At 36.6% G+C, this 26,913-nt stretch overlaps 1 protein-coding gene across 2 annotated transcripts in view; it reads left to right on the plus strand.

The window, feature by feature from the left end:
* LOC115436528 (low-density lipoprotein receptor-related protein 8-like) overlaps positions 1-26,913 on the plus strand; it is a 262,795-nt gene that overhangs the window by 206,690 nt on the left and 29,192 nt on the right. For both annotated transcript variants that reach the window (XM_030159392.1, XM_030159393.1), the window contains exons 10-13: positions 5,465-5,636; positions 18,903-19,130; positions 22,660-22,778; positions 23,149-23,288. In XM_030159392.1, the coding sequence (XP_030015252.1) occupies positions 5,465-5,636; positions 18,903-19,130; positions 22,660-22,778; positions 23,149-23,288 (659 nt within the window). The remainder of the gene's footprint in view (positions 1-5,464; positions 5,637-18,902; positions 19,131-22,659; positions 22,779-23,148; positions 23,289-26,913) is intronic.

Here is a 26,913-nt window from a genome sequence, read left to right on the forward strand (position 1 = left end):
TCTTTAACAATCTAGCAGCAAAACTATTGGTTGAATTCATACCAAATTGGGTTTATAGATTGCCAGTGGCCCAGAATAAATGTCATTACATTTTGGGAACAGTAGAGCAAAGTTCAAATTTTTTTATGAATTTTTCAATTCTTTTTTTTTTCCCCCATTTACTTATAATGGGTGAAATTTCAAATGTCTGTAGCAGCAAAACTATTGGTTGAATTCTTACCAAATTGGGTTTATAGATTGTCAGTGGCCCAGAATAAATGTCATTACATTTTGGGAACAGTAGGTCAAGTTCAATTTTTTTTATGAATCCCCCACCCACCCCCACAATTTACTTATAATGGGCGAAATTTCACATCTCTGTAGTAGCAAAACTATTGGATGAATTCAAACCAAATTAAGGTTATATATTGCCAGTGACCCAGAATGGATGTGATAACATTTTGGGAAAAGTAGGTCAAAGTAAATTTTTTTGTACATTTTTAAAATCTTTCTTCTCTTTACTAATGGGTGAAATTTCACGTCTATAAAAACATAAATTTTGTTTCAGTTTACTTCAAACTTGGCACATATATAGAGGCAATTGATATGCTGATGTCAGCACATGCATAGACACTGATCGATTGATTGATGTATTTATTTCAAATATGAATGTCAAAACAGAAGAAAATAAATAAACAAAACACTTAAGCATAAGACATAAGACATATAATGCATATTTGAAAAGGATTTGAGAAGAAGTATAACTTATAAACTCCCGCCCCTTCTCCTTATATAGTTAATAACAATAATTACCTTCCTAGTCTAAGCAGATCTATACTATATACTATAATATGACTGATACTTATATTAAATAATTAGGTTTCTGGCTTTATATTATTATGAACAAATATAATATCATTTACATAAACACATAATACAATAACACATATATGTAAATACATATTTATACACAGATCTATACATACACACATATACACATACATACACATATACATACATACATACATACATACATACATACATACATACATACACACACATATATATACACATACACACCTGTACTTACATATACATACACATACACATACATATATACACACATACACACCTGTACTTACATATACATACACACATATACACATACATACATACATACACCAGGGCTCAAAATTAACTTTTTGACCTAGGAGCACTGTGCTCCTAACCCTAAAAAGTTAGGAGCACAGGCTAAAATCCAGGCGCACCACTATTATATAAAAAATTTGGAGAACAAGCAAAACTCTTGGCCATACCAAGTAATATTCCTATATGTATTTAAGCAATGTTAACAACCTAGAATAAAGTATTTGAATAGAGTATGAAAGAAAAAGCTTACATTGACACAGGTGCAAAACAATTGTCAATGTGTGGTATATACTTTAGTTGGTTCTTGGAGAAAAAAGACGAATCACACCATTATTTGCAACAACAAACTTTTTTATTTCATTGCCTAAAGGCCCTAAGGGGCCGTTTACACGGCGTCGGCTTCAGTCGACTCCGGGAAGATTTTATCGCGGATTAGCCTTCTGTTAACATGGAAACGGTGCCTAGAGTGCCTGAATTCGGAAACTTTTGATACCAGGGTCCAGGGTGGAACGTTATCGATACGCTCCGCATTCCAGCTCCGTGTTAACGCGAGTTGGAGCGTTCCGGGGTAAAATATGACGTCACCGCATGCGCGCGCAGCCAAGAACCACCAGTTAACCCACTCCGGGCCAGTTGGTGGCGGTAATGCGCCTCCAAGCTGGTTTGCCAGCCTCTATGACACAATAAAGCTGCAGAAAAAGAAGGAACAACCACAACAACAATGGCCGGTTTCAGAACAACATACGTGCTGCTAACTGTGCTCAGCTCGTCTGTCCAGACAAAGAAGTCCTGCGTCTTTGTACGACCACTCGCCATTGTTGTTTGTAAATAGTGTTGTCCGCCTCCTCCTCTTCTTCTTCTTCTTCTCCTCATTTAAAGGCTGTCTAAACCGGAAATTGTTTGTGCGCAGGCGCCTGTTTTACCACCACTGTTTCACTACAGCTCTACATCGCCAGCTACTGGTCTGGCATGGCCACTACAGCGTATTCAGCCGTCCTCGCGGACTCATGTTAACGCAGATCATTATCATAGCGGCGTCGTCTTAACGCGGAATGATTTTATAACACAAAGGAGAAATCTTTGCGGAGTGTTGCCGTGTAAACGTACCCTAGTCACTGTGGTCTACACCACGCCTGAAGTCAGGAGATTGTTTCAAACATCGGTGGAGTTATTTGATCCCTTTGTTTATGCCGCCTGCGCACGCGAGGGGCGGGGACTAGATTTTCCACTTCAGTCAGCGGGGCGTGGAGCTTGTTTATTTTCAGCTGACGAGTTACTTCTGCAGCCATTATTCTAGGCGCACGTATTAATTTTCGCTCATTTTTTTATTGGCGCACCGTGCGATCGTAATCTCAAAAACAGTCGCACTACCGAAATTCTCAGGCGCATGCGACCGTAATTCAGTCGCAGTCACGAGCCCTGTATACACACACACACACACACACACACACACATACATGCATACATACATGCATACATACATACATACATACACACACACACACACACACACACACACAGACACACACATACATACATACATGCATACATACATATACACATACACACCTGGACATACATATACATACACATATACATACACACACACACACACACACACACACACATATATATATATATATATATATATATATATATATACATATATATATGTGTGTGTGTGTGTGTGTATATATATATACACACACACACACACCTGTACTTACATATACATATACATATACATACACAAACACATACTTGTCCATCCTTATAACCCCCAGTGATACCCAACACCTCCCTCATCCCTGTACCTCTTAAAAATTGTGTCTTTGTACCTCCTTTTAAATTCTTGACATGATGACATCAGCTGGATCGATGCCAAAATAAGCTACAATACGTGCAGGCGGGGTTTGTTTTGCCTAGCACCACTTGTTATTTGTACATTTAGGTGCACTGCAGGGAATTTAATGAGAGACATTTTCTAATAAGAGGTCCTTCTTATTCTGTGCTATTATTGACATATCAGAACTGATTTGATAGTTTATTATAATGCACACCTAGCATCCTATTCAGATATAAGAATATTATACAAGTAGAAATCATCTTCTCATCTTACAGCATACTATGAGGGCTTGAATATTTCATTATACCCAACAGAATTGCATTTAGTGCAGCCAATACTCAGAACTAACGGTGGTAAAAACAGGAAATGAATGACATAGTATCACATTGAGTCATCTAATAACCAGATAGCAACAGGGACAAAGGAATGCGTTGCTGTTTTTATTCTGCATTTTGGCTTTAAAAATCTGGTAGAAGCAAGAAAACCATAGTATTCTTTGACTCTTAAAGACCTTAACACATGCCAGCAACCAAACGCATCTACTGATCTAAAATAACTATCAGTACATGTAGTTTCTCAGCTTTTCATCAGATACAACTCATTTGGACGTTCAGGGACTCTTCATCTTCTGCAACACTGATTCACTGATAAAACCCATGTAGCGGTAGAAGATAATGCATTCAGTTCATGATATATTTTGTTGAAAAGGTCACTCTAGTTGTCTCTGTTCTGGTATAGTAAGCTCTGATTTTCCTCTGAGCTTTTATGAACACTGACATGGTGTAATGAAGTATTGAAAATACTGTATTTACTGAAAAATGTAAAATTCAATGGACAATATTATAATGAATGGTGATGAATCACTTAGGAAAAGTTGGTAACACTTTATAATAAGTACACACAAAGCATTAGTTAAGCATCAACAAATACTGAATTCATCATTTATAAAGCATATTTCTGACATGAATGCTCATTAGTATACGGTTTATAAGCACAGTTATAAAGGTTTTACTCATCATTAATAAGCTCACCTATAATGTGCTTAATGATTGTATTTTCATACTTTATAAATTATGTATTGAGAATCAGATTCAGAAAATCTCATTTGTAAATGCTTTATATGGCATAGATAGTCCACACTTTAAATGAGCTCACACCATATACTTAATTAATGAGTAGTAAGTGCTTTATAACTACCTGAAATAATGAATTCCTGTATTAATAACTGTTTATAGGACATCTATTGGAAAATAAATGTGTGAGTTAACATAAAATACCCACCAAAATATTCACTAACCATTAGTACATGTCTGAATAGCGTATGTCCGAGCATAAATGCACATCACAGCTGGTTTGTAAGTGATGCATTACTCAGTTTTTAAACGCTGAATCCATAATTTATAAAATACAATGAAAATGAAAATACAGTCATTAAGCACATTGTAGATGAGCTTATTAATGATGAATAAAACCTTTATAGCTGTGCTCATAAACCATATATTAGTGAATATTCATGTCAGAAATATCCTTCATAAATGGTAAATTCAGTATTTGTTAATCCATTACTAATGTTCTTATTAATGATGAGTAAAACATTTATAACTGTGCTTATAAACCATATATTAATGAGTATTCATGTCAGAAATATGCTTCATAAATGATGAATTCAGTATTTGTTAATACTTAACTAATGTGCTCATTAATGATGAGTAAAACGTTTATAACTGTGCTTATAAACCATATATTAGTGAATATTCATGTCAGAAATATGCTTCATAAATGATGAATTCAGTATTTGTTAATGCTTTACTAATGTGCTTATTAATGATCAGTAAAACCTCTATAATTTTGCTTATAAACCATATATTAATGAGTTTTCATTTCAGAAATATGCTTTATAAATAGTGAATTCAGTATTTATTAATGCTTAACTAATGTGCTTATTAATGATGAGTAAAACATTTATAACTGTGCTTATAAACCACATATTAATGAGTATTCATGTCAGAAGTATGCTTTATAAATGATGAATTTCGTATTTGTTAATGCTTAACTAATGCTTCATAGTGTGTACTTACTATAAACTGTTACCGAAATGATAATATTTTTAGAAAAATACATTTGGATGTTGTCACAAAAATATTTCTACATCATTAAAGGGTTAAAGACATCACCATGTAAAGTGAAACAACAATTTCACTGCACATCTTTACAATGTTTGCAGTTAGATTTTACTGGTAAGAGATAGCGATATGAACCAGTAAGTAAAGGAAAAGGTGATTCAGTGAAACAGGAATAAAACATTCATATAAAGACAGTAAAACCATGAAGCTCAGGATAAAAACACATAAGCCGGTGGGATTTTTTGCAGACGTCAACGTGAGGATCAGAACGTAGATTGTTATCAACCACAGCGGCCACAGGAGGCAACAGGAGTGGAGGATTTGAACCCAAATCCATCATCATCTCTCTCTCTGTGTTTGTCTACAGGGAAAAGTCCTTACCTACTGTTTACCAACCGTCATGAGATCAGACGCATCGACCTGGTGAAAAGGGACTACAGTCAGGTGGTTTCCACTCAGAAGAATGCTGTAGCTCTGGATCTGGATGTGGCCAATAACCGGGTCTTCTGGTGTGATCGCTTTCACAGGAAAATCTACAGGTAAATCAATAACACACCCTCACTGTCAGACCTACAAACACATCTGAAACAACTGTGATCTGTATTAATCATGTCAATATAATGTAAAGGGCAGAGGTGTCAAGTAACAAAGTACAAATACTTTGTTATCTCTTACTTAAGTAGAAATTTTGGTTATCTATACTCTACTGGTGTAATTATTTTTCAGCTGACTTTTTACTTCTACTCCTTACATTTTCACGGAATTCTCTGTGCTTTCCACCTCTTATGTTAAAAAAATGCCGCGTTACTCCTGTTTCATTTTTGCTTGTCATTGTTCAAATAAAAAAAACTATCCAGATAAATTGCACCATCCAGATAGAGTGAATTTGATTGTGGTTGGATGAGAAGTATAAACATATACCATTCCGAAACCCCAGGGGCGCCGCCACCAATTGTGGACCCCACGAAAGGTAAAACGTTGTGGACCCTTCCATAAAATTCTGTCTCTTGTCAATCTGTCGGGGGGGGGGGTTGTATTAACATTATTTCAACGTCCGATTCCTGGCTTCTATTATGGAGCAGATCTTATACAAAATTTTCACAACTTCTACCCTGTATCCACTGGACCCCCTCCACTGCTCTATGCCTCCCCCACAAACATTGGGCCCCATGAATTTGTCATGTTTACCCCCCCCCCCCCTTATTGACGCCCCAGCAACACCCTATTGATTTGTGTGTGATCCATCACACCAGACTTTTTGCACCATTCCAATACTTATATTCAACTGGTCCTCAGATCTTCCACTCCATGAAACTCATGTTAATGCTCAGTTGTGCACATATATGATTCTTTAATATTTTTGCATTGGACTCAAATACGTTAATTTTCAATGGGCATATATGCGGCTGAAACAGGTAGACTAGTGCATCCCACATTTTTCAACATTAACATTTTAACCCTTTCATGCATGAATTGTGAGAACCTTAGTCAAGATTTTTTTCTTCAGTGTTTTTATTCCTCCTTAGGCATGAAAAAAACAATACGGTTGAGTTTTTTTTTTTTCTATGGAGTTTCAAAAATATCCAAGCATTTAATTTTTGAAGTGAAGAAACATGTGTTTAAAACCCAATATTAGAAAGTGATATGAAAACAATGAAATAAAAACATTTTTAATGCTGCTAATCTGATGTTTTCTCACATTTTAACATATTCTAATGCTAGTTATTACTTACTTCATGGCAGGGCTCGTGACTGCGACTGAATTACGGTCGCATGCGCCTGAGAATTTCGGTAGTGCGACTGTTTTTGAGATTACGATCGCACGGTGCGCCAATAAAAAAATGAGCGAAAATTAATACATGCACCTAGAATAATGGCTGCAGAAGTAACTCGTCAGCTGAAAATAAACAAGCTCCACGCCCCGCTGACTGAAGCGGAAAATCTAGTCCCCGCCCCTCGCGTGCGCAGGCGGCATAAACAAAGGGATCAAATAACTCCACCGATGTTTGAAACAATCTCCTGACTTCAGGCGTGGTGTAGACCACAGTGACTAGGATACGTTTACACGGCAACACTCCGCAAAGATTTCTCCTTTGCGTTATAAAATCATTCCGCGTTAAGACGATGCCGCTATGATAACGATCTGCGTTAACATGAGTCCGCGAGGACGGCTGAATACGCTGTAGTGGCCATGCCAGACCAGTAGCTGGCGATGTAGAGCTGTAGTGAAACAGTGGTGGTAAAACAGGCGCCTGCGCACAAACAATTTCCGGTTTAGACAGCCTTTAAATGAGGAGAAGAAGAAGAAGAAGAGGAGGAGGCGGACAACACTATTTACAAACAACAATGGCGAGTGGTCGTACAAAGACGCAGGACTTCTTTGTCTGGACAGACGAGCTGAGCACAGTTAGCAGCACGTATGTTGTTCTGAAACCGGCCATTGTTGTTGTGGTTGTTCCTTCTTTTTCTGCAGCTTTATTGTGTCATAGAGGCTGGCAAACCAGCTTGGAGGCGCATTACCGCCACCCCCTGGCCCGGAGTGGGTTAACTGGTGGTTCTTGGCTGCGCGCGCATGCGGTGACGTCATATTTTACCCCGGAACGCTCCAACTCGCGTTAACACGGAGCTGGAATGCGGAGCGTATCGATAACGTTCCACCCTGGACCCTGGTATCAAAAGTTTCCGAATTCAGGCACTCTAGGCACCGTTTCCATGTTAACAGAAGGCTAATCCGCGATAAAATCTTCCCGGAGTCGACTGAAGCCGACGCCGTGTAAACGGCCCCTTAGGGCCTTTAGGCCATGAAATAAAAAAGTTTGTTGTTGCAAATAATGGTGTGATTCGTCTTTTTTCTCCAAGAACCAACTAAAGTATATACCACACATTGACAATTGTTTTGCACCTGTGTCAATGTAAGCTTTTTCTTTCATACTCTATTCAAATACTTTATTCTAGGTTGTTAACATTGCTTAAATACATATAGGAATATTACTTGGTATGGCCAAGAGTTTTGCTTGTTCTCCAAATTTTTTATATAATAGTGGTGCGCCTAGATTTTAGCCTGTGCTCCTAACTTTTTAGGGTTAGGAGCACAGTGCTCCTAGGTCAAAAAGTTAATTTTGAGCCCTGCATGGAGATAATATGCAAAAAAAACCCCGTCTTGTCTAACAAATAACAATTGATTTACACTTAAACATGTTAGTGCAGATCAGGTTTATCAAGAACAGCAAAGTTACAGTAATGGCCTGAATGTCAGTGTATGAGATGGTGCGTAAGTGTTCACAGTGTTGGCTGATATGGAACTACAATATCAAAACCCATTAATATACAAAAGAACAGCTGGAGAAGAACTGTCCACTGGAGTGACCTATGCATGAAAGGGTTAATATAACATTATGGTCATTATCACCTTTAGAAACATGTTTTTTGTGGAGGTGGGCTAGTGCACTATAGGCCCCTGTGGTCCCGCCTAAGCCAGGGGTGTCAAACTCCTTTTAGTTCAGGGGCCAGATTCAGCTAAATTTGATCTGAAGTGGGCCGGACCAGAAAAATAATAACATAATAACCTACAAATAATGACAACTCCAAATTTTTGTCTTTGTTTCAGTGTAAAAAAAAACCCCATTAAACTATGAAAATACTTGCTTTTATAAACTATCAAAAAAAACAAAAAACAAAAAACTGAAAAAACTGAAATTTAAATAAAAAAAAACATAAGAAAATTTAGTGCAATTTTAACAATATTATTCCTCAACTTATCATTTGTCCATGTGCATTATGGATCAGATCTACAAAGACACTAAACACTGAGGAACAGGCAGAAAAATAGTTCAAATTGTGCTGAATTTTCTTTTGACATTTCAGGTTATTCATATTTGTTCAGGTTAATCACATTTTATTGTTACAGGATAGTTTGTAATTTAATGTTATTTTTTGCACTAAAACAAAGAAAAAAAAATTAAGTTGTTAATTCTACCTTTTTTTGGCTTAATTGAAGATTTTTTATTTTTTTTTGGCTTAATTGAAGATTTTTTTTAACTTAATTGAAGATTTTTTTTTTTTTGGCTTAATTCAAGATTGTTTGCTAAATTTGAGAATTTTTTTTGGCTTAATTGAAGTTTTTTTTTACTTAAATGAAGACTTTTTTTTTGGCTCAGTTGATTTTTTTTTTTTTTACTTAATTGAAGATTTTTTTTGTCTTAATTCAAGATTTTTTCCTTAATTCAAACTAATTTTTTTTTTCTTAATTTAATTCAAGACTGTGGAATTTTTGCACTTCGCAAAAACATCCCAGGGGCCGAACTGGACCCTTTGGCGGGCTGCATTTGGCCCCCTGGGCCGCATGTTTGACACCTGTGGCCTAAGCTTTTATCCTAATGGCATTTTTTCCCCCTTACATTTCTATTTTAAGTAGTTTTGAAACCAGTGCTTTTACACTTTCACTTGAGTAAAAACCTTGAGTTGATACTTAAACTTTTATAGAAGTTTTTTTAAACCCTAGTATCTATACTTCTACCTGAGGAATGAATGTGAATCAGAATCAGAATCAGCTTTATTGGCCAAGTATATGAACGCAAAAAAAGAATTTGGCTTTGGTTTTTCTTTGCTCATGACGTGCAATTTCAACATGAACCCAATTACACCCGAACGTAGACTTAATATAGACAAACATTCGACTAGAGACGAGGACAACAATGGGTTGAGATTGACAGTGGATTTATATTGTGCTCAGGAGGTAGAGCGGGTCGTCCAATAACTGAAGGGTTGGTGGTTCGAATCCCGCTCTGTCCTAGTCATGTCCTGTTGTGTCCTTGGGCAAGACACTTCACCCTCATTGCATCCAGTGCGGCTACTCACACTGGTGTATGAATGCATATGAATGTTCGGTGGTGGTCGGCGTTAGCCCCCACCAGAGTGTGAATGTGTGACTGAATGAATAATGGACCTAATGCTTTCATAGAAAAGTGCCATATAAATCTAATCCATTATTATTATTATTATTATTATTATTATTATTATTATTATTATTATTATTATTATTATTGTTATTATTATTATTATCATTATTATTATTGTAATATGTACAGAGTGCAAATTGGAGTTTTTATACATGTGTACAGGGATCCAGTCTATTAAAAATATATGTATATGTTATTTCCAAATACTGTTGACACCTCTGGTAAAAGGATATAATAAGAGACCACTCTCCCACTGTTCATATTTTACAAAATATGCTAATAGTGTGTGCCTTGAACTTACATAACGCTTTGTAGTACATCAGCATAAAGTAGGGTCAAACAGAGGTTATGTTTATCATTCTCATCTGGTGTTATCACTTTAACATGCTTGAGGAGCGCTTTCATTATCCAAGTTTGATCCATTTGATGTGACATTTTTTCATTAACAATTTTGTTGTTGTTGTTTTTTTTTTTTTAACACAAACATGATTGAACTTTGTTGTATGACCCTAGGTTTGAGATCTGAAGTACTGTTTTAAACAAGAAAGAAAGCCTGAAATTACACCTCTCGGTATTTTACATCAAAAAATCTTTCTATGAATCATCTTTTGCCTGAATTTGGCTGCAGTCTTAAGCTTTGTAATGCAAAAAAGGACTTTGGAGGATGCTTTGGGCTATTATGGTTATTCAAATTACTTTTTTTTTTTTTTTTCCGTTCAAGTTCCTCAGATGCAATGATTTGATGCAGTACATTGCAGCACGAAGCATGAACGCTGGATAACCTGGCCTCTTTGTTCAAGTGTTCTGTACCATATTTTGCTAAACCCACTTTTATTAGTCTTTGGTTCATTTATTTGAGTATTTGGAGCCTAATTGTTCCTAAAGTTTGAAATTGAACCCTCCAGGTGCTGCAAAGCTATTTTTATATTCATTTTGACAAAAATCGAGTGGATTTCCATAACCTGTTTCAATTCCTGCTTAATTTGTTACGTCTATAACTAGTTACATCACGACATTTGCACATGTAAGGTCAAGACTTCCGACCAACATTTCTCTGAGTATGACATACAGGGATTGGACAAAATAATGGAAACACCTTCACCTCAAGATGATAATGCCCCAATCCATACAGCTAGAATTGTTAAAGAATGGCATGAGGAACATTCTAATGAAGTTGAGCATCTCGTATGGCTGGCACAGTCCCCAGACCTCAACATTATTGAGCATTTATGGTCAGTTTTAGAGATTCAAGTAAGACATCGATTTCCACCGCCATCGTCTCTAAAAGAGTTGCAGGGTATTCTAACTGAAGAATGGCTTAAAATTCCTTTGGAAACAATTCACAAGTTGTATGAATCAATACCTCGGAGAATTGAGGCTGTAATTGCGGCAAAAGGCGGACCTACACCATATTAAATTATATTTTGTTGATTTTTTTAAGGTGTTTCCATTATTTTGTCCAACCCCTGTAATTGTTTGTCAGCAGCAGCGGTTATAGTCCATACTGAAAATATGTCCAAACTTCAAGCCGATTACCTAAAATGTTCAGTTGTTGGTTGAACGGGACAGAGCAGCACAGCCAACAACCTGGAGGGGGTGGGGCTTGAAGTGGCTCATTTGCATTTAAAGGGCCAGCGCTCAAAATGACCTTTCTGGTGTCGTTATTCAGAAATAGGATTGAAAATGGACCTGTGGAGTTGAATTAATGAAGAATTCAGACTCAAACATAGCATTTACAGTTTATATAGACCACAGGGAAATGTTTTAAAATGCATAATTCCATTTTTAAAAAAAGCAAAATATCGATCCTTTAAGTTTGTAGTGCTTTTTTTTTAATTGTATACATAGGTAGCTTTGTTTAATCACAGTATATGCATCCTGTATGCTTAAGCATGGTGTGGTATGATGATTAGTGGTTCGTGATAAGTTGTTCTCACCTCACAGCACAGAGGTCCTGGTTTCTGACCCAGCACCAACTGTCTGGATCTTTTCTATAGGGAATATGCATGTTGTCTGCATAGTGACTCCCACTGTCCAACGACATTTACCTCAATAGGCTGGTTGGTCATTAGTGTGTGTGATTGTGAGAGTGAAAAGTTGTCAGCTCTCCAATGAAATGCCATTGTGTCCAAGGTTACAATAGTTTTGGATTTTTCATCATAGTTTAGTTTTGTTTAGTTTCGACTTGTTTTTCTCTAATTCAGTTAGTTTCAGTTAGTTTTTAGTCCAGGTTTGCTAGTTTTTATTAGTTTTTGTTTTTTCTAAATGCTTAGTTTTACTTTTGTTTTAGTATTAGTTTTCAGTTTTTTCATGTATTTTATCTTCTTCGCCATCATATTCAAATAAATCCGATATAGGACTCTGCTGCTTTCTCCCAACGTTAGTCTCGATTTTGCCAGGTAGCGTAAAGATGAGAAGTCGACTCTAAACGACAAGTGACGTGAAGTGACGGACCGTGAAATGCCGTATGGTGCCAGCAGCTAAGATTGCTTTAGCGAAATAAATCCATTTCATATCAATCTGACATTGACAAAAATGAAGGGAATTTTATCCATAATTTTTTTTATACATTTTAGTTAGTTTTGTAAGCACACAATACAGTTTCAGTCAGTTGTCGTTTTTTTCTTTTAAAGGTGCCGTATGTAGGATTGTGGCCAAAACTGATACTGCAATTACATTCCAAATACTGTAGAGCGTGGTATCCTCCCTGCCTCCACCCAGACTAGGGGTTGCCAGACCCAGCATGAACGTCTACTACTACTGTTTCCACTAATCCTTGCCACCACACCATAAATTTCACACAAAAAAATGATCACCAGACTAATTATACATAAGCATAATATATATATATATAATAGGCCTGGACAAACGTCCTGCCCTCTCAAATGAAAGTTTGCAAAGATTCAGGAGATAGGGAAAAGGGAAATGAGCCTTAAGTTTCAGTTTTACTTGCTACCATACCCCCCACTTGACTGAACTACGGATGCCGGACTACCAAACCCCCCCCCCCCCCCCCCCCCCCCCGCCTTTGGATTCCACACTGCTCCATGAAGAGCTCACTTCCACAGAAAACACTGTACTACAAGGAGCTACCATGGCAAGAGACAAGTCCTACATACATCCTACAGTACCCGGTCTGTTCACCAGTCCCGGACTGGCAGTCTCTTCACCAGGGCCAGGAGAAGAGACTGCAGCCCAGCCCCAGGAGAGGAGACCGCTAGTCTGAGACCGGGTGAAGAGACCGCGGCCCCGGCTCTCAGTGGTTCTTACCAGGTAGTCAGACTAAGGCAGAGCCAGTGTTGGTCTTCAAATTCTTCTCCACTTTCAGTTGTCTCCATGTTTCAAAAGCATCTCCTATAGACGGTGGGGAAGCAAAATTTACAATATTTTGAGGCAGGGATTGAAAGACAGTGTATGACCAATTAGTTTATTGAAAGTCATGAGAATTTATTTGCCACAAGAAAATTTACATCATAGAAAATGTTTTTATTCTATGTGTCCTCCTTCTTTCTCAATAACTGCCTTCACATGCTTCCTGAAACTTGCGCAAGTGTTCCTCAAATATTCGGGTGACAACTTCTCCCATTCTTCTTTAATAGTATCTTTAAGAAAGTCGACATTGCTGTGTGATGTTCTATTGGTAGCATGTTCTAAAACGCCCCAAATACCATAATCCAGAGGGTTTAGATCTGGGCTAGAAGGCGGCCATAAACATGATTCCCAAAAATTGCTAAAGTTGGATTTGTTGCTGTTGTCAACAAGTGTTTTGGTGTTCATGTGTAAGATTTTAACTTCAAATCATATTTTACTGCATTTCTAACGCTCTTGTTGTCTACCTCAAGTTCAATTGCCATTTTTCTCATGGATTTGGTTGGATCCTTTAGGATTTTGGATTTGAGAGCTTTAATAAAAGCTTTGGTACGTTTTTTGTTGCTCCCTCCACTTCCAGACTTTCTCGTAATAGTTTTGCTCATAGTCATTCTCTTCTTTACATTATAAACAGTCTTTATGGACACTCCAACTATTTTTGAAATCTCCTTTGGTGTGACGAGTGCATTCAGCAAATCACACACTCTTTGACGTTTGCTTTCCTGATTACTCATATGGGCAAAAGTTTCTGAAAAGGTATGGATAATAGTGTTAGGTATGATTATGACATCAATATATGTTTGGTTTCAAAACAATTGACGTAGTGCCTGCTGAGAAAAAACAACTAAATGTTCATTGTAAATTTTGCTTCCCCACCCTGTACATATCCTTGTTTTGTTTCTCACTTCGTCACGACGTATTTGGGAATAATAAGAGGCCTTTTAGGTTCATTAATGTCAGACATTTATGATCAGAAATGTTCCAGCTGCAGTGTCAGTGGGAACTGGCAACGTGGATGCTTTTCAAATGCAAATATTCTGTCTGAACTACTACTGTCAGTGATATCAGTATTTAAAACAACTATGATTCCTTAATGTCTGGTGACAGTCAAGGCCATTTTATAATTACTTAGAACATAATTCCTACATACTGCACCTTTAATTATAGTTTTTATTTATTTCAGTTAACGAAAATGTTTTTTCAATTCTAGTTTTCGCCATTTCGTTAGCTTTCATTAACAATAATAACCTTGATTGTGTCCAGGGTGAACCCCACCTTCGCTGGATGTCAGCTGGGATAAGCTCCAGTAAACCCCATGACCGTTCAGAGAACTCGGTGGTTACATAAAATGCATGAATGAGTCACATAGCATGTACATTTGTAATATTAGACTGATTTAGAATGAAACTTCAAGCTCACACACTAACACTCCTGCTGAGAATTTCCAGTCTGTGATATTACACAGCCTAAATGTGATATTGCCCACATTTGGTGTTCTCTGTGATGTGATTGCACTGCTTTCAAGAAGTGTGGCACGTACAAAGTGTCTCCATGTTCAGTCTTTTTTGATGTTTCTGAGATGGAATCAGCTGAGTCCATGGCTCACGCCTGTTACTACTTTAGATTAATTCCACCCTCCCCATTGTTATCTCAACTCCATTTCTCCCTTGAGTGTATTCTAATTGGAGCACTGTGTTCTCTATAAAATGGATGTTAAGAAAAAAAGATCTCCAGGGAAACTAAAATTGAAATTCCCATTCAGGAGCGCAGCTGCCTGGCCCTCACCTCACACCTCTGCCAGAGTCGAATCATTAGCGAGTGGGGGCAACCTCTGACTGAGGCCTTGTCTATTCTGATAAGTGGTCCATCTGAGAAGGACACTAGCCCCCGGATGACCCTGTTTAGTGTCTTACCCAAGGCTACACTCCACATACTAGCCCCTCTTCACTCTACACTGACAGTGCACACTTTGGTTGTTGCGTATTTGCTAATATCTACTATTATGTCCACCTGACATTGTGTCCACTTCTTGAACTAGAAGTGCACTCAGGTATGCACAAAGGCCAACAATCTGCTCATTTTCTCATTCAAAATATTATTAAAACTGTTAACTATTAAAACTATGACCTGGATTTTCCTCTTTTTTATCAGTTATTGCCACTGGTTACAAAGCAAAGTTGTGATTAATTTTTCGGTTTGGTATTTTTCTCTACATTAGTTTGGTTCTCTTCCAGGTAAAAAAAAAAAATAATACCAGACTCTGCCCCTTGTTATTGATCTATTATCTAAAATTGACTCAACATTTAAGGGGTTCAGCCCATGCCTTAACCTTGCACCAATCATCATGAAATTAATTGCAGTAGGTTTTTGCACAATCCTGCTGATGCACAGACAAATGGGAATGATCACAAAACCGTACTGACTTAGGTATCAAATACAGAATTTTCTTGTGATAAAAAGCCAGCAGCGGTTGGTTATTCAGAGTAGTTATAGTTGTTTAGGTAAAAAAAAAAAAAAAAACTTGGTTTGGGTTAGAAAAAGTTAATGGTTTGAATTAACCAATAGGCACCCAATGTGGCTTTTGTGTTTGCAAATGAATTTTTCTCTCAATTTATCTTTCCTAAGTGATTTATCACCATTTATTGTACTATTATCCTCTGAATTTTGCATTTTTTCCAGTGAAAATAATCTATTTTCCCATGTTTAATTGATTGATCATGTAGATGTGCATAAAAACTCAGAGTAAATTCAAAGGTTATTATATCACAACAGAAAAAAATGAAGAATAAAAATGACTTTTTCAATGAAATCTGTCATTAGTTGAACATAAACCCAGTGTCTCCATGCACTGTCATTGATCCAACTCCATGGGTTTTTGGTGAATTAATGTTGTAGAAGATGACGGTGTTTCCACGTTGACTACGGAGCTTCTGAATGTCCAAATGATGACCATGAAAAGATGAATAACTGTATTTTACACCAATTATTTACATGGATTTATAGGATTAGTGGATCAGCAGGTATTAAATAGTTTAGATCAGTGGATGCTTTTGGTCAGTGGAGGATGTTTGAGTCTTCATGGGTTAAAGGAAACTGAACATTGAATATGTGTCAGAGCCGTTCCGCCTAAAGGCTTTGCATTTGGTTGCACATATTATACAACAGCCTATGCAACACCTGGGTGTAAATAGCATGGTTGGATACAGAGGGTGCAAATTATTTCTGCCATTCACCGCATCTCACATAAATAGCATAGGTGACAACAGACATCTGGGTGCCAATAACGTTTGCCGATTTGAAATTGCTTCACTTTAAGATGAGTGTCATGTCTACATCTACAGTCAGGTTCATAAATATTTGGACAGAAACATCTTTTTTTTTTTTTTTTTTTTTTTTTGCATCTGCACACCACCACATCAGATCTGAAATGATTATTCAATAAAAAAATTCTACATGAACTGTTTAGGAATTATAGCCTCTTTAACCTCCTGAGACCCAAGAAAGTGAGTACATTAAACAATTGTCTTTATTGAAAACTGCATAATGCAACAGTTTTTTCAGCTACATTTTTAAAATTATTCAGATTTTTTTAATGCAATGTCCTTTGCAATGGACAGCATTTTTGAAAGTAAAACTGTGACACTTTTGTCCCCCTACAGAGGACAAAAATGCATAGCTGGGCCTCAGGAGGTTAAACAAAGTTCCACCATTTTCATTGTCTCAGATGTAAATAGATGAACTAAAATTGTGATAATTAGGAGGTTTTTTTTTTAATAATTAGATGAAAATCCTTTGAAGTTGCTTACGGCCTCAAGTCTTGAAACCCATGGACATCACCAAACATTGAGTTTCCTCCCTGGAGATGCTTGTCCGGGTCTTTACTAAACCTGTCTGTCACTGTGGTCATGTATAGAGACAAAATGACAAAATTTGCATCCCTGTCCAAGTACTTATGGACCTGACTGTATTATTTAACTTCATATCCTCCTGAGACCCACACTGTAAACAATGACTGTGGAATTAACACCAAAAACTTGTAAAACTGCAACATAAAAAACCTGTAAGTGACAATGCAATGCAAAGTTGTTTATTTGAAAAGATTTTTGTGTTAACGATTAAATCAAATATAGCTGTAGTTTTTACAGGAAGAGCATGTGAACCAAACCAGATTTGTATGTAGAAATTATGTATTTCTATGTATGTGTATATATATATATATATATATATATATATATATATATATATATATATATATATATATATATATATATATATATATATATATATATATGTATATATGTATATATGTATATATATATATATATATATATATATATAAATAAATTGCAAGACCATAATGTTGAAATAACAGCATATTTGCTTTTTGTTTTTTTGTTTTTTTTTTTAATAAAAGTTATAAAAAAAAAAAAAGTAAACATTTAACAATGTAACATTTTAAATTTGTAAATGAATGGGTTGGTAGAGTTGGTTGAGCAGCTCGTCCAATAACCCAAGGGTTGGTGGTTCGAATCCTGGCTCTGACTGTCCATATGTCCAAGTGTCCATGGAAGACACTGAACCCTGAATTGTTCCCAGTTGGACCTGGTGGTTTTGGAAAGTGCTTTGGACACCATGAAGGTGTAGAAAATGTGCTAAATAAGTGCAGTCCATTTACCATTTAAATCCAATGTTAAATCTACATGTTTAAAATGTTAAATCTACATGTTATTCCGCAAGTATGTTTACAGTTGGATGTGTTTTTTACAGTATTGTTCTGGAAACCACAGCTGCCAGTTTTTTTCCGTAAAAACAACAAGATTTTTTTTTTTTTTTTTTTTTTTTACAGTGCAGCAATGCATTTTTGTCCTCTGTAGGGGACAAAAGTTTCACAGTTTTATTTTTAAAAATGCTGTCTATTGCAAAGGACATTGCATTAAAAAAAAAAAAAAAACTAAAAAAATAAATAAAATAAGATAATTTTTAAAATGTAGCTGAAAAAACTGTTGCATTATGCAGTTTCCAATAAAGACAATTGTTTAATGTAAAAAAGGAAAAAAACTTTCACTTTCCTGGGTCTCAGGAGGATATGAACATATATTTTATTTATGGAGAGTGATTATATATACGTGCATTACATTTACTTTCCATCTGGCAAACCCTTGAATGACGTTGGAAACATGGGCGATATTTAGTCCTCTGTTATTAATTATGGTTATCGATCTGGTTTCAGCTCATAATGAAATCATTGTAAGTCAGTTGTTGACCGTGATAAATTATAGGTTGCTCTGTAATAACAATACTTATTATCACAAAATAAGGCCCACAAGGCAGTCAACATCCCTCCATCTCACATTGATTTTGCAGTAATGGTCGAGCTGTTCCCTACGATGCCTTACACATTACCCTTCCCTCAAAATATTCCCTCTTTGTATCATAATGCCTCATCATCTCCTGTTTCTTCATCTCCCATGGCTGCAGTGCCTTCATCCACGAGGCCGGTGACCCCTCCCAGCAGGTGCCACTGGTGGATTCATCGCTGCAGACCCCTGTAGGCCTGGCTTTGGACTGGCTCCAACACAACCTGTACTGGACCGACTCTGGAGACAAATCCATCTCCGTGGCCTCGGTGGACGGCACTAAGAGACGTGTATTAATCAACACAGACCTTAGTGAACCGCGGGCAATTGCTCTGGACCCCCACCACGGGTAAGGGAAATAATGAATCGACACCATTATAACAGGATCGATATTTAAAACTGTGATCTGTATTGATAATGTGTAAAATAATGTAATGAAAGACACTAATCTTTTAGAAAATATGGTAATTACTGAAGTATGCTCTGAATTTACATAACATTTTGTAGTATGTCAGCAAAAAAATAGTGTCAAAGAGAGTTTATGTGCATTACTTTTCAATGTATGTCCCTATATATATGCTGACACTGTACTGATCCCTGTTCTGTTATATTGAAGATGAAGGTCAGTGACCCCAGATAAAGATTTTCTAAGTGATTTCAGCCTTGGACATAGAAATTGAATAAAGATAATCCTCCTCTTGAGAGAACTATAGTGTCAAGCGTACTCTTGTTGCTGCTGCAGTAACAAGCCCATGACCCATTTAGCATCCCGATTCAATAGTTTTTTAGAAATTCTGTCCTAGATGATCATTCTTAATCTGGGAAGCTTTGTGAATTTGTGCCAGTGTGCGCTGTCACGGCTTTTGTGTTCCGGCGATCCAAACGCAAATGAAAGCAAACAAGCACAAAAAACAAAATGAAACTGAACAGTCTCATGGCTCCTGCAGAGACATACAGATGGAGAGATTTTCTGCACATTACAGACCCAGTCATAACTGCCCTACAGGAATCCAGCAGATGCAGAACGATAGTTATGACTCAAGTAACAATCTCGTCTTTGCAGAAAAATTCACTTGATGTCCAAAATAAACAGACGTCACTGTGTGTTATGCTGTTGTGATTGCTGATTGGTATCCCAGTAACCATTTAAACTATGATAATATGTACAATAACAGCATTTACATCTGCTGGTTTTAGCATTACATGACTTATTTATACCAAATGTTTTGTGCAAGTTCAGTAGCTTGAAATGTTGATTGTGTGAATAAGCATAGATGCACAGTTCAGTGAAGCATGCAGCGATTAATACTGACACAATTAGCACATTAGTTAGGTTTTTCTCAGATACACTTTGCCTTAACCTGCTTAAGGAACACAAGACACCTAAAAGACAGCACAGAGGTATGTGGGTTTTCGTTTTCAGTTTTGGTTTTGTGGTGCTGAATGGACAGCTCCCATAAGGTGGACTTCAGTAAACACTGTTTTATAAAAATATTTATAGAAATTGCGATCGAAATCATACGACGGCGTATTAAGGCCACATAAGAAAATACAAAATGCTTGTCACTACGAGAATAGAGTTGTACTTTTATGAGATCAAAGTCGTAATATTTTGAAAATTCAATAGATTTTCTGGTTTTACTGCAAATGCAACAAGCGAAGCAGCAACTTTCACTTCTGTTGGACTCCAAAACTCTGAGTAGAATTCTCACAGTTTTTTGAGAAACAACAAACCCTATAGATCTGGTGTAACCACCGACAGCCCTACAGCTGATCACTTCGTCAGTTTCTCCTCCACAAAAGAGGCAATTTTCTCCAAATCAGTTTGGTTCTTATGACAAAACAAACCCAAATGTGTGCAAACTTGCTTTAAAGTCCTTACACTAATGATAATGTGTTGATGGTGGGATAGGCTCAGTATTTGGCCTTTGTGCATAAACCCCAAATGAAAGTAGAACTTTACAAAATGTTCCAAGTTTTCCATTATTCGATGAGTGGGTGTGACTTTATTCTCATTATATTATAACTTTATTCTTGAAATATTACGACTTTATTGCGTTAAATAATAAGTTTTTTGAAACTATGACTTTATTCTCATTATATTATGACTTTATGCTCAAAATATTATGACTTTGTTCTTGTTAAATAATGTTTTTTTTTTTAAACTATGACTTTATTCTCATTATATTACGACTTTATTCTCGTAGTGACAAGTGTTTTTATTTTCTTATGTGGCTCTAATACGCCCTCGTCAAATCATGTGTGCTATGTTAGTATATTAAACCTTTCATGTGGTGATGAAAAGTTTCTTTTTCTATTTCAAAAATGTTCCAAAACAACAAAAGTTGAGAAAAAAAAAATCAGTCTCAGCAGACATGATAAAAGCATATGAACCGTTGAGTTGCAGAATCTCACTCAAAATTTCCTCCTCTTACACATTGATATTTTCCACCTAGTTTGAGTGATTTAAGTGATGATTTTATTCAGTATTTATGAAATGAAAACTATGTACCAACGGGCTTGAACCCTAAGAACTAGGGACAGAGTTTGAAACATTTTAGAGCCAAAGCTAATGTTTATTCTTCAGTGGTCTTGAAGATCATGTGTATACATAAATTTCACATATTATCATCCAATTGTGAAAACACAGTAAAAAGCTCCTGGTGCAAGATTGGAAAAAGTTTTTGTTTTTTTCTCGTATTTACATAGCTCAAAATCCTAATGTGCTGGAGAAATTCTGATTTCTGTTTCAGAAACAGCATGTAGTAGTAGTAGTAGTAGTAGTTTATTTGGTCATTTATTACTTTAAGCAAACAAAAACAATATATCCATTGTTCCATATACAATACAACCGAAAGGGTTTAGGCCAGTGATTCCCAACCTTTTTAGGCTCGTGACCCCATTTTAACATCACAAATTTCTGGTGACCCCAGACATTGAAAGCAAAGATGGTTTTTTTTGTTGTTGTTTGTTTTTTTTTGCTACACCTAATTTGTTTGTGATCATGTAATAGTTTGCAATACTATGCTGCAAATAAACCTTAATTTTGCACGACATTTAGTCTATATAATGTATATTATTATGGACGGAGGTAGAAAATCCAGGTCTAGATTACTGCACAAAGTGAGAATTTGATTTTCCTTGGTCAGGATATGTACAGTCAGTCCAGCTTGGATTTACAAGGCTGACAATTAATACTGAACAAACAAGAACTCAAACTATGAATTATGAAAGAGCTGCGGCATCTGAAACTGACCACAATGAACATTTGACAGATAAACAGAACCACAGTGCTGCAGTTTCAGCTTCACAGTTTGTCATGTCTTTTATGTATTGGGATTATCTTTCTCAACCCACCATACTGTATATTACTCACCATATATTTTTTATTAGTAAATTAATTTTTTTTTCAGGTTTCAGGTAACCCCATTTGAATTCCAGGCGACCCCAATTAACACAATCTTTCCACATGAAAACAAACAAATTTTTTTTCAATGTAATAATTGCTAAATATACAATAGAATAGAAAACATATTTAATTTTAATTCAGGTAAATCGTATCCTTATCTCAACTACCAATATTGATCCTAGTCTTTTAAACAAGTATTTTCTTTAGTCAACCCTGAGCTCTATATTTTCGAATAATAGTTAATTTGTACATCTTTTTAAAAGTTTTAATTGTTTTAGACTGTATGTATGTTTGTCTTCTCGCATAAAAACACATTTTCTGTTGTTGTTGAACAGCACCCCCACAACCCTCTCATGGATTAAGTGGTTCCGAAAATGAATGAACGGCATAAAGATTTTCGCCATGCACTGCAGAACCACATAAACAGTCTGGAATAACATGATAAATATGCTGTATTTGTTCAACGTAGCTTCATGTACTGGTCGGACTGGGGCTCTCGAGCCAAAATAGAGAAGGCCGGGATGAATGGAGTGGACCGACAGGTGCTGGTGTCTGATAACATCGAATGGCCAAATGGCATCACTTTAGGTAAGGGCTGTTGTATATGACATTTCTATGTTTTACACGTCCTCACAGCTATTGTGTTAGCTGAAAATAAAAAGTCCAGATCATGTTATTGAACGACGGGGCAGGAGTCCTTGAACTACTGTAGCAAAATGTTTAATTTGTAATGGGAAAAACAGATTTATGGTGATTAAAATTTGAAATACTTCAGAGTGTATGCATCGACACAGTAAAACTTGAGATGGTGTAATAGTGAGAATCTGACATTTTAAAAGGTAATCAATACTACCTAAAGGGATTTGTTGGTCAGAGTGCTTACCGCAAAGACAATCAATTTCTGCTCGGCTTAGGAAAGTCAGTTCTGTGTGTGATAATGCACGTGTGCTTTCCTCAGATGTAGCCAACAAGCGTCTCTACTGGGTGGATTCGAAGCTGCATCTCATTTCCAGCGTGGATCTGAACGGAGCCCACCGCAGAACACACTTGTCTTTGGCAGAGAGACTGGGACACCCTTATGCTTTGGCTGTTTTTGAGGTTTGTGTGTGCCTATCTTTTTTAACTTTATTGATTTAACACACCGCCTCATGTTGTAACACTCAGCAATAGATTTCAAAGATTTTGTACAGCTGTCACGCCATCATCTAGCTTCATGCAACTTGTCACATCTATAGTTTATTAGTTTCACAAAGGCCTGCAGTTTGATGGTCGGAATTAAAGTGGGTGTTGTCAAAGTCAGCTGTCAAGGTTTACAGTAATGGTATATGTCAAGGTGGGGGGGATTCTAAATCATGTTGCATTTCATCATTTTTTAATGTTTTCTTCGAAACAAAAAAAAAAAATTGCTGTCTCACTTGAGAACTTTTGAGTTAAAACACCGGTAAAACAAGCATCCTTTCAACAAAATAAAATACAATGCAAATGTCTAGCAATCATGTAACTCCCACTTCTATTCAAATGAAACAAGTATTTTCTGATTTCCTGCTGCTCAAGTCATGTTACCTTACAAGGCAGATGGAGAAACAGAAATCATGCAGGATCACAAAAAAATTCAACAAAACCTCTACCTGTAGACACTAGGGCATTAACAGAAAAGCCACTTTGTTGATGCGTCAACATCTGTGGCACAAATTGACATTAGTTTGGAGGAGTTGACTAGGGATGTAAACAATTAATCAACTATCAATTCATTGTTGATAAGAATTTGCTCGATTAAATTATTAATTGTCGGTTAATTGCTCTTTTCCACACCTGTCCGAAGGCTGCCGGTTTGTCCGCGCTACGACGCTGTGGCTGGGATAGCCGGTCATTGAACCGGATCGTGACGTTGATGAGTTAGAATGGCTTTAGGGACATGGAGCCAAACACAGACCGACCCGTCAGTTTGTAGGAGTGGTGCAGCCCTGCCTAAATACATGCACAAATGCGGGGTCGGTATCGGATCGGAGCGTTTTCCCTGGAGGTTGGTCTAGTCCAACCTCTGGACTATCTGGTCAGTGAGACAGAAGTTGAAAACATCCTCCAGGCTCCAGATCTGGGCCACAGCTATGTCCCGTGCTCACCCTGGTGGCCTCGCAAAAATAGCGTGGGGGGGCATCTCCGTTGAAATCTCGCTTCATCATGTCAGGGATACAAAGTCAGAAATGCCTATTTCTTCTAAACTGCCCCTCTTCAGATCCATGTATTTTATTGAATTTCTCTCCAGAATGTATTATGTTCTACTACATAAATGCCTTTGCCTATACTGTATCCAATGGTTCAATAAGTCAGTAATTATGGAATATGACATGCTTTTTTCATGAAGTATATAAACAGATTTTAGCTTTTATTCTTATAGACCCTATCGAAAGAGAAATTCAGCTTCTCAGGAACATCACCGCTTATCAATTAATTGTTAATCGATTGATAAAGTCAGCCAACTAATGATTAATGGATTAATCGATAATTTGCATCCCTAGTTTTAGCTTATATTTTGTTTTGGTTAAAATGTCTGAGGAGGACTGCTGCTGCTTGTGTCTTTCAAGTTTTTTATTCTGCTCTTTACTGTAAATTGTTAATGTTCTGGTAAACTTTAGTAGGCTCAAATCATGGCCATGTAATAAATAAAGTATAATAAAGTAATAAAATCTTGGGAAATAAAAACTAATGCAAAGCTAAAACGGTAAAGCAAAGCTAATTTAGTGCATGCATCCCTACCAAAAGGAAGATTTTACAACTTCCGTCAACACAACAGTCCCAAGATTGTATGAGTGCAGTAAGTCGCGGATCTAAAGAAATAATTAGGGAGAATCGGATTTCACAAAATCACCTACAGAAGACTACAAATCACTTTTAAAAAACTGGCTACGTGTGACCATGGAAATGCAGTGACTATGCTAAGCTAAGCTAACAGAAGGGCTGCGAGAACTGAATAAACATTTGTCATGTAAACCTTTATTCGGGTTTAACATTTCCATGTAAACAGAAGAGAAAGTACTTTAGGTCCGGATTAATTTCTTCTGGAAAAATAAATTGGATTTAAGAAACATCATGTAACCGTACCCAATGTGATGACGTCATCATACGACTAGTCGACTCGACTTCGACTTTATTGACAAATAAGTCGATCTGAAAAAATCTGAAGTCACTGATGCCCAAGTAGACACATTTCTACTCTTACATAGTCATATCTTTGAACGTTAGTATAACGTAATGTCAGTTAATTCAATTAACTTTGCTCAGTTGTCCTTGTGGGTTTCTCCTGGGGCTGTGTGGTTAAAATCTTTAAACAGACTACAGAGAATTTTTTATTTATATTTGGAGGAAAGAGCAGCCCAAAGCACAGCACAGCACTGCTACTGGTTCCCTGCCAACCAGCCAGTCCATCAGAGAAACTCGACTCTGGTTCTCTGCCAAGCAGTACAGCTATTTGTGTTTATGCCGACTCGCCAGTATGCTCCTGTTGACATCTGCATGTGGCTGCAGATGTCAACTGCTGAGAGATCCCAGCAGTAGATGTTGCTGCAGAGTCCCAGCGAGTTACAAATGGGTGGTAATGACATCACCCTAGTGGCTCACACTCCGCAGAGGGACTTCACAGAGAGCAGATCAGTCTCTGAGGGAGCTGAGATACAGAATTCATTTAGTGGTAGAACAGGCCGCTTTTGAAAATATCCACTTGGATTACACTGAGCTCAGAGGGCGGAGAAGATGTTCCAGGAGATGTTTTCTCTGACAACTAAACCTTATCTTTATGTTGCCGTTGTGACCATAGCAACACAGTGGTGGTTCATGCTTTACTGAACCAGTCTTGTTACTTGAGAATGCTTTCTTCAAATGTCTGTATTGTTACGGTCTCCAAACAATAAGAAAGTAAGTTGGCTCAAAGGGAAAGGAGACCCCAACATAAAGAAAGGACACCATCGAAATTAACCCTTTCATGCATACTGGTCACTGCAGTGGACAGCTGTTCTACAGCTGTTCTCTTGTATATTTATGGATTTTGTTGTTTTGTTTTTTTGCACATATATTTATTAAAGTTTTAACACTTTACATATCTTTTCTGACATGAATTCGTAACGCTGTGTAGATCTCCCCTGAGCGTAATAGTTATCGTTTTCACGCAATTTATCAGTAAATACATGTTTCTTCGCTTCAAAAATTAAACGCATGGTGTCTAGCTGAGTTGACATTTTTGCAACTTCATGAAAAATGGGTTCATGAGAATTTTTTTTTTTATTACTTTTTTGTTTTTAAATGTATTTTTAACACTTTTAAGAATATATATATATATATATATATATATATATATATATATATATATATATATATATAAAATTTATTTTTCATAAGAAATTTTTCAATCACATTGTTTTTTTCATGATTAAAGAGAAATAAAAACACTCAGGCAAAAACCTTGGTTAAGGTTCTCATAATTCGCGCATGAAAGGGTTAAATGACTTTAAGGGTTTTATTAATCAAGTTAAACAAAAGTAACCTAATGAATCAACAATGAAGTCTTTTAAGAAGATAACAAACTCAAAAGGCAATACATACCCAAAAATGAACTCAATTAACCAAAAAGACCTTCATACAATTTAACCTTTACCAAAGAAATAACCAAAACAGCATTAAGTGCATTTCCTTCAGTCATGAGATTCTTTATTGAGCATTTCAGTTTCTG

The sequence above is a fragment of the Sphaeramia orbicularis genome, chromosome 17 (assembly GCF_902148855.1).
Source record: "Sphaeramia orbicularis chromosome 17, fSphaOr1.1, whole genome shotgun sequence".
Classification (NCBI taxonomy): domain Eukaryota; kingdom Metazoa; phylum Chordata; class Actinopteri; order Kurtiformes; family Apogonidae; genus Sphaeramia; species Sphaeramia orbicularis.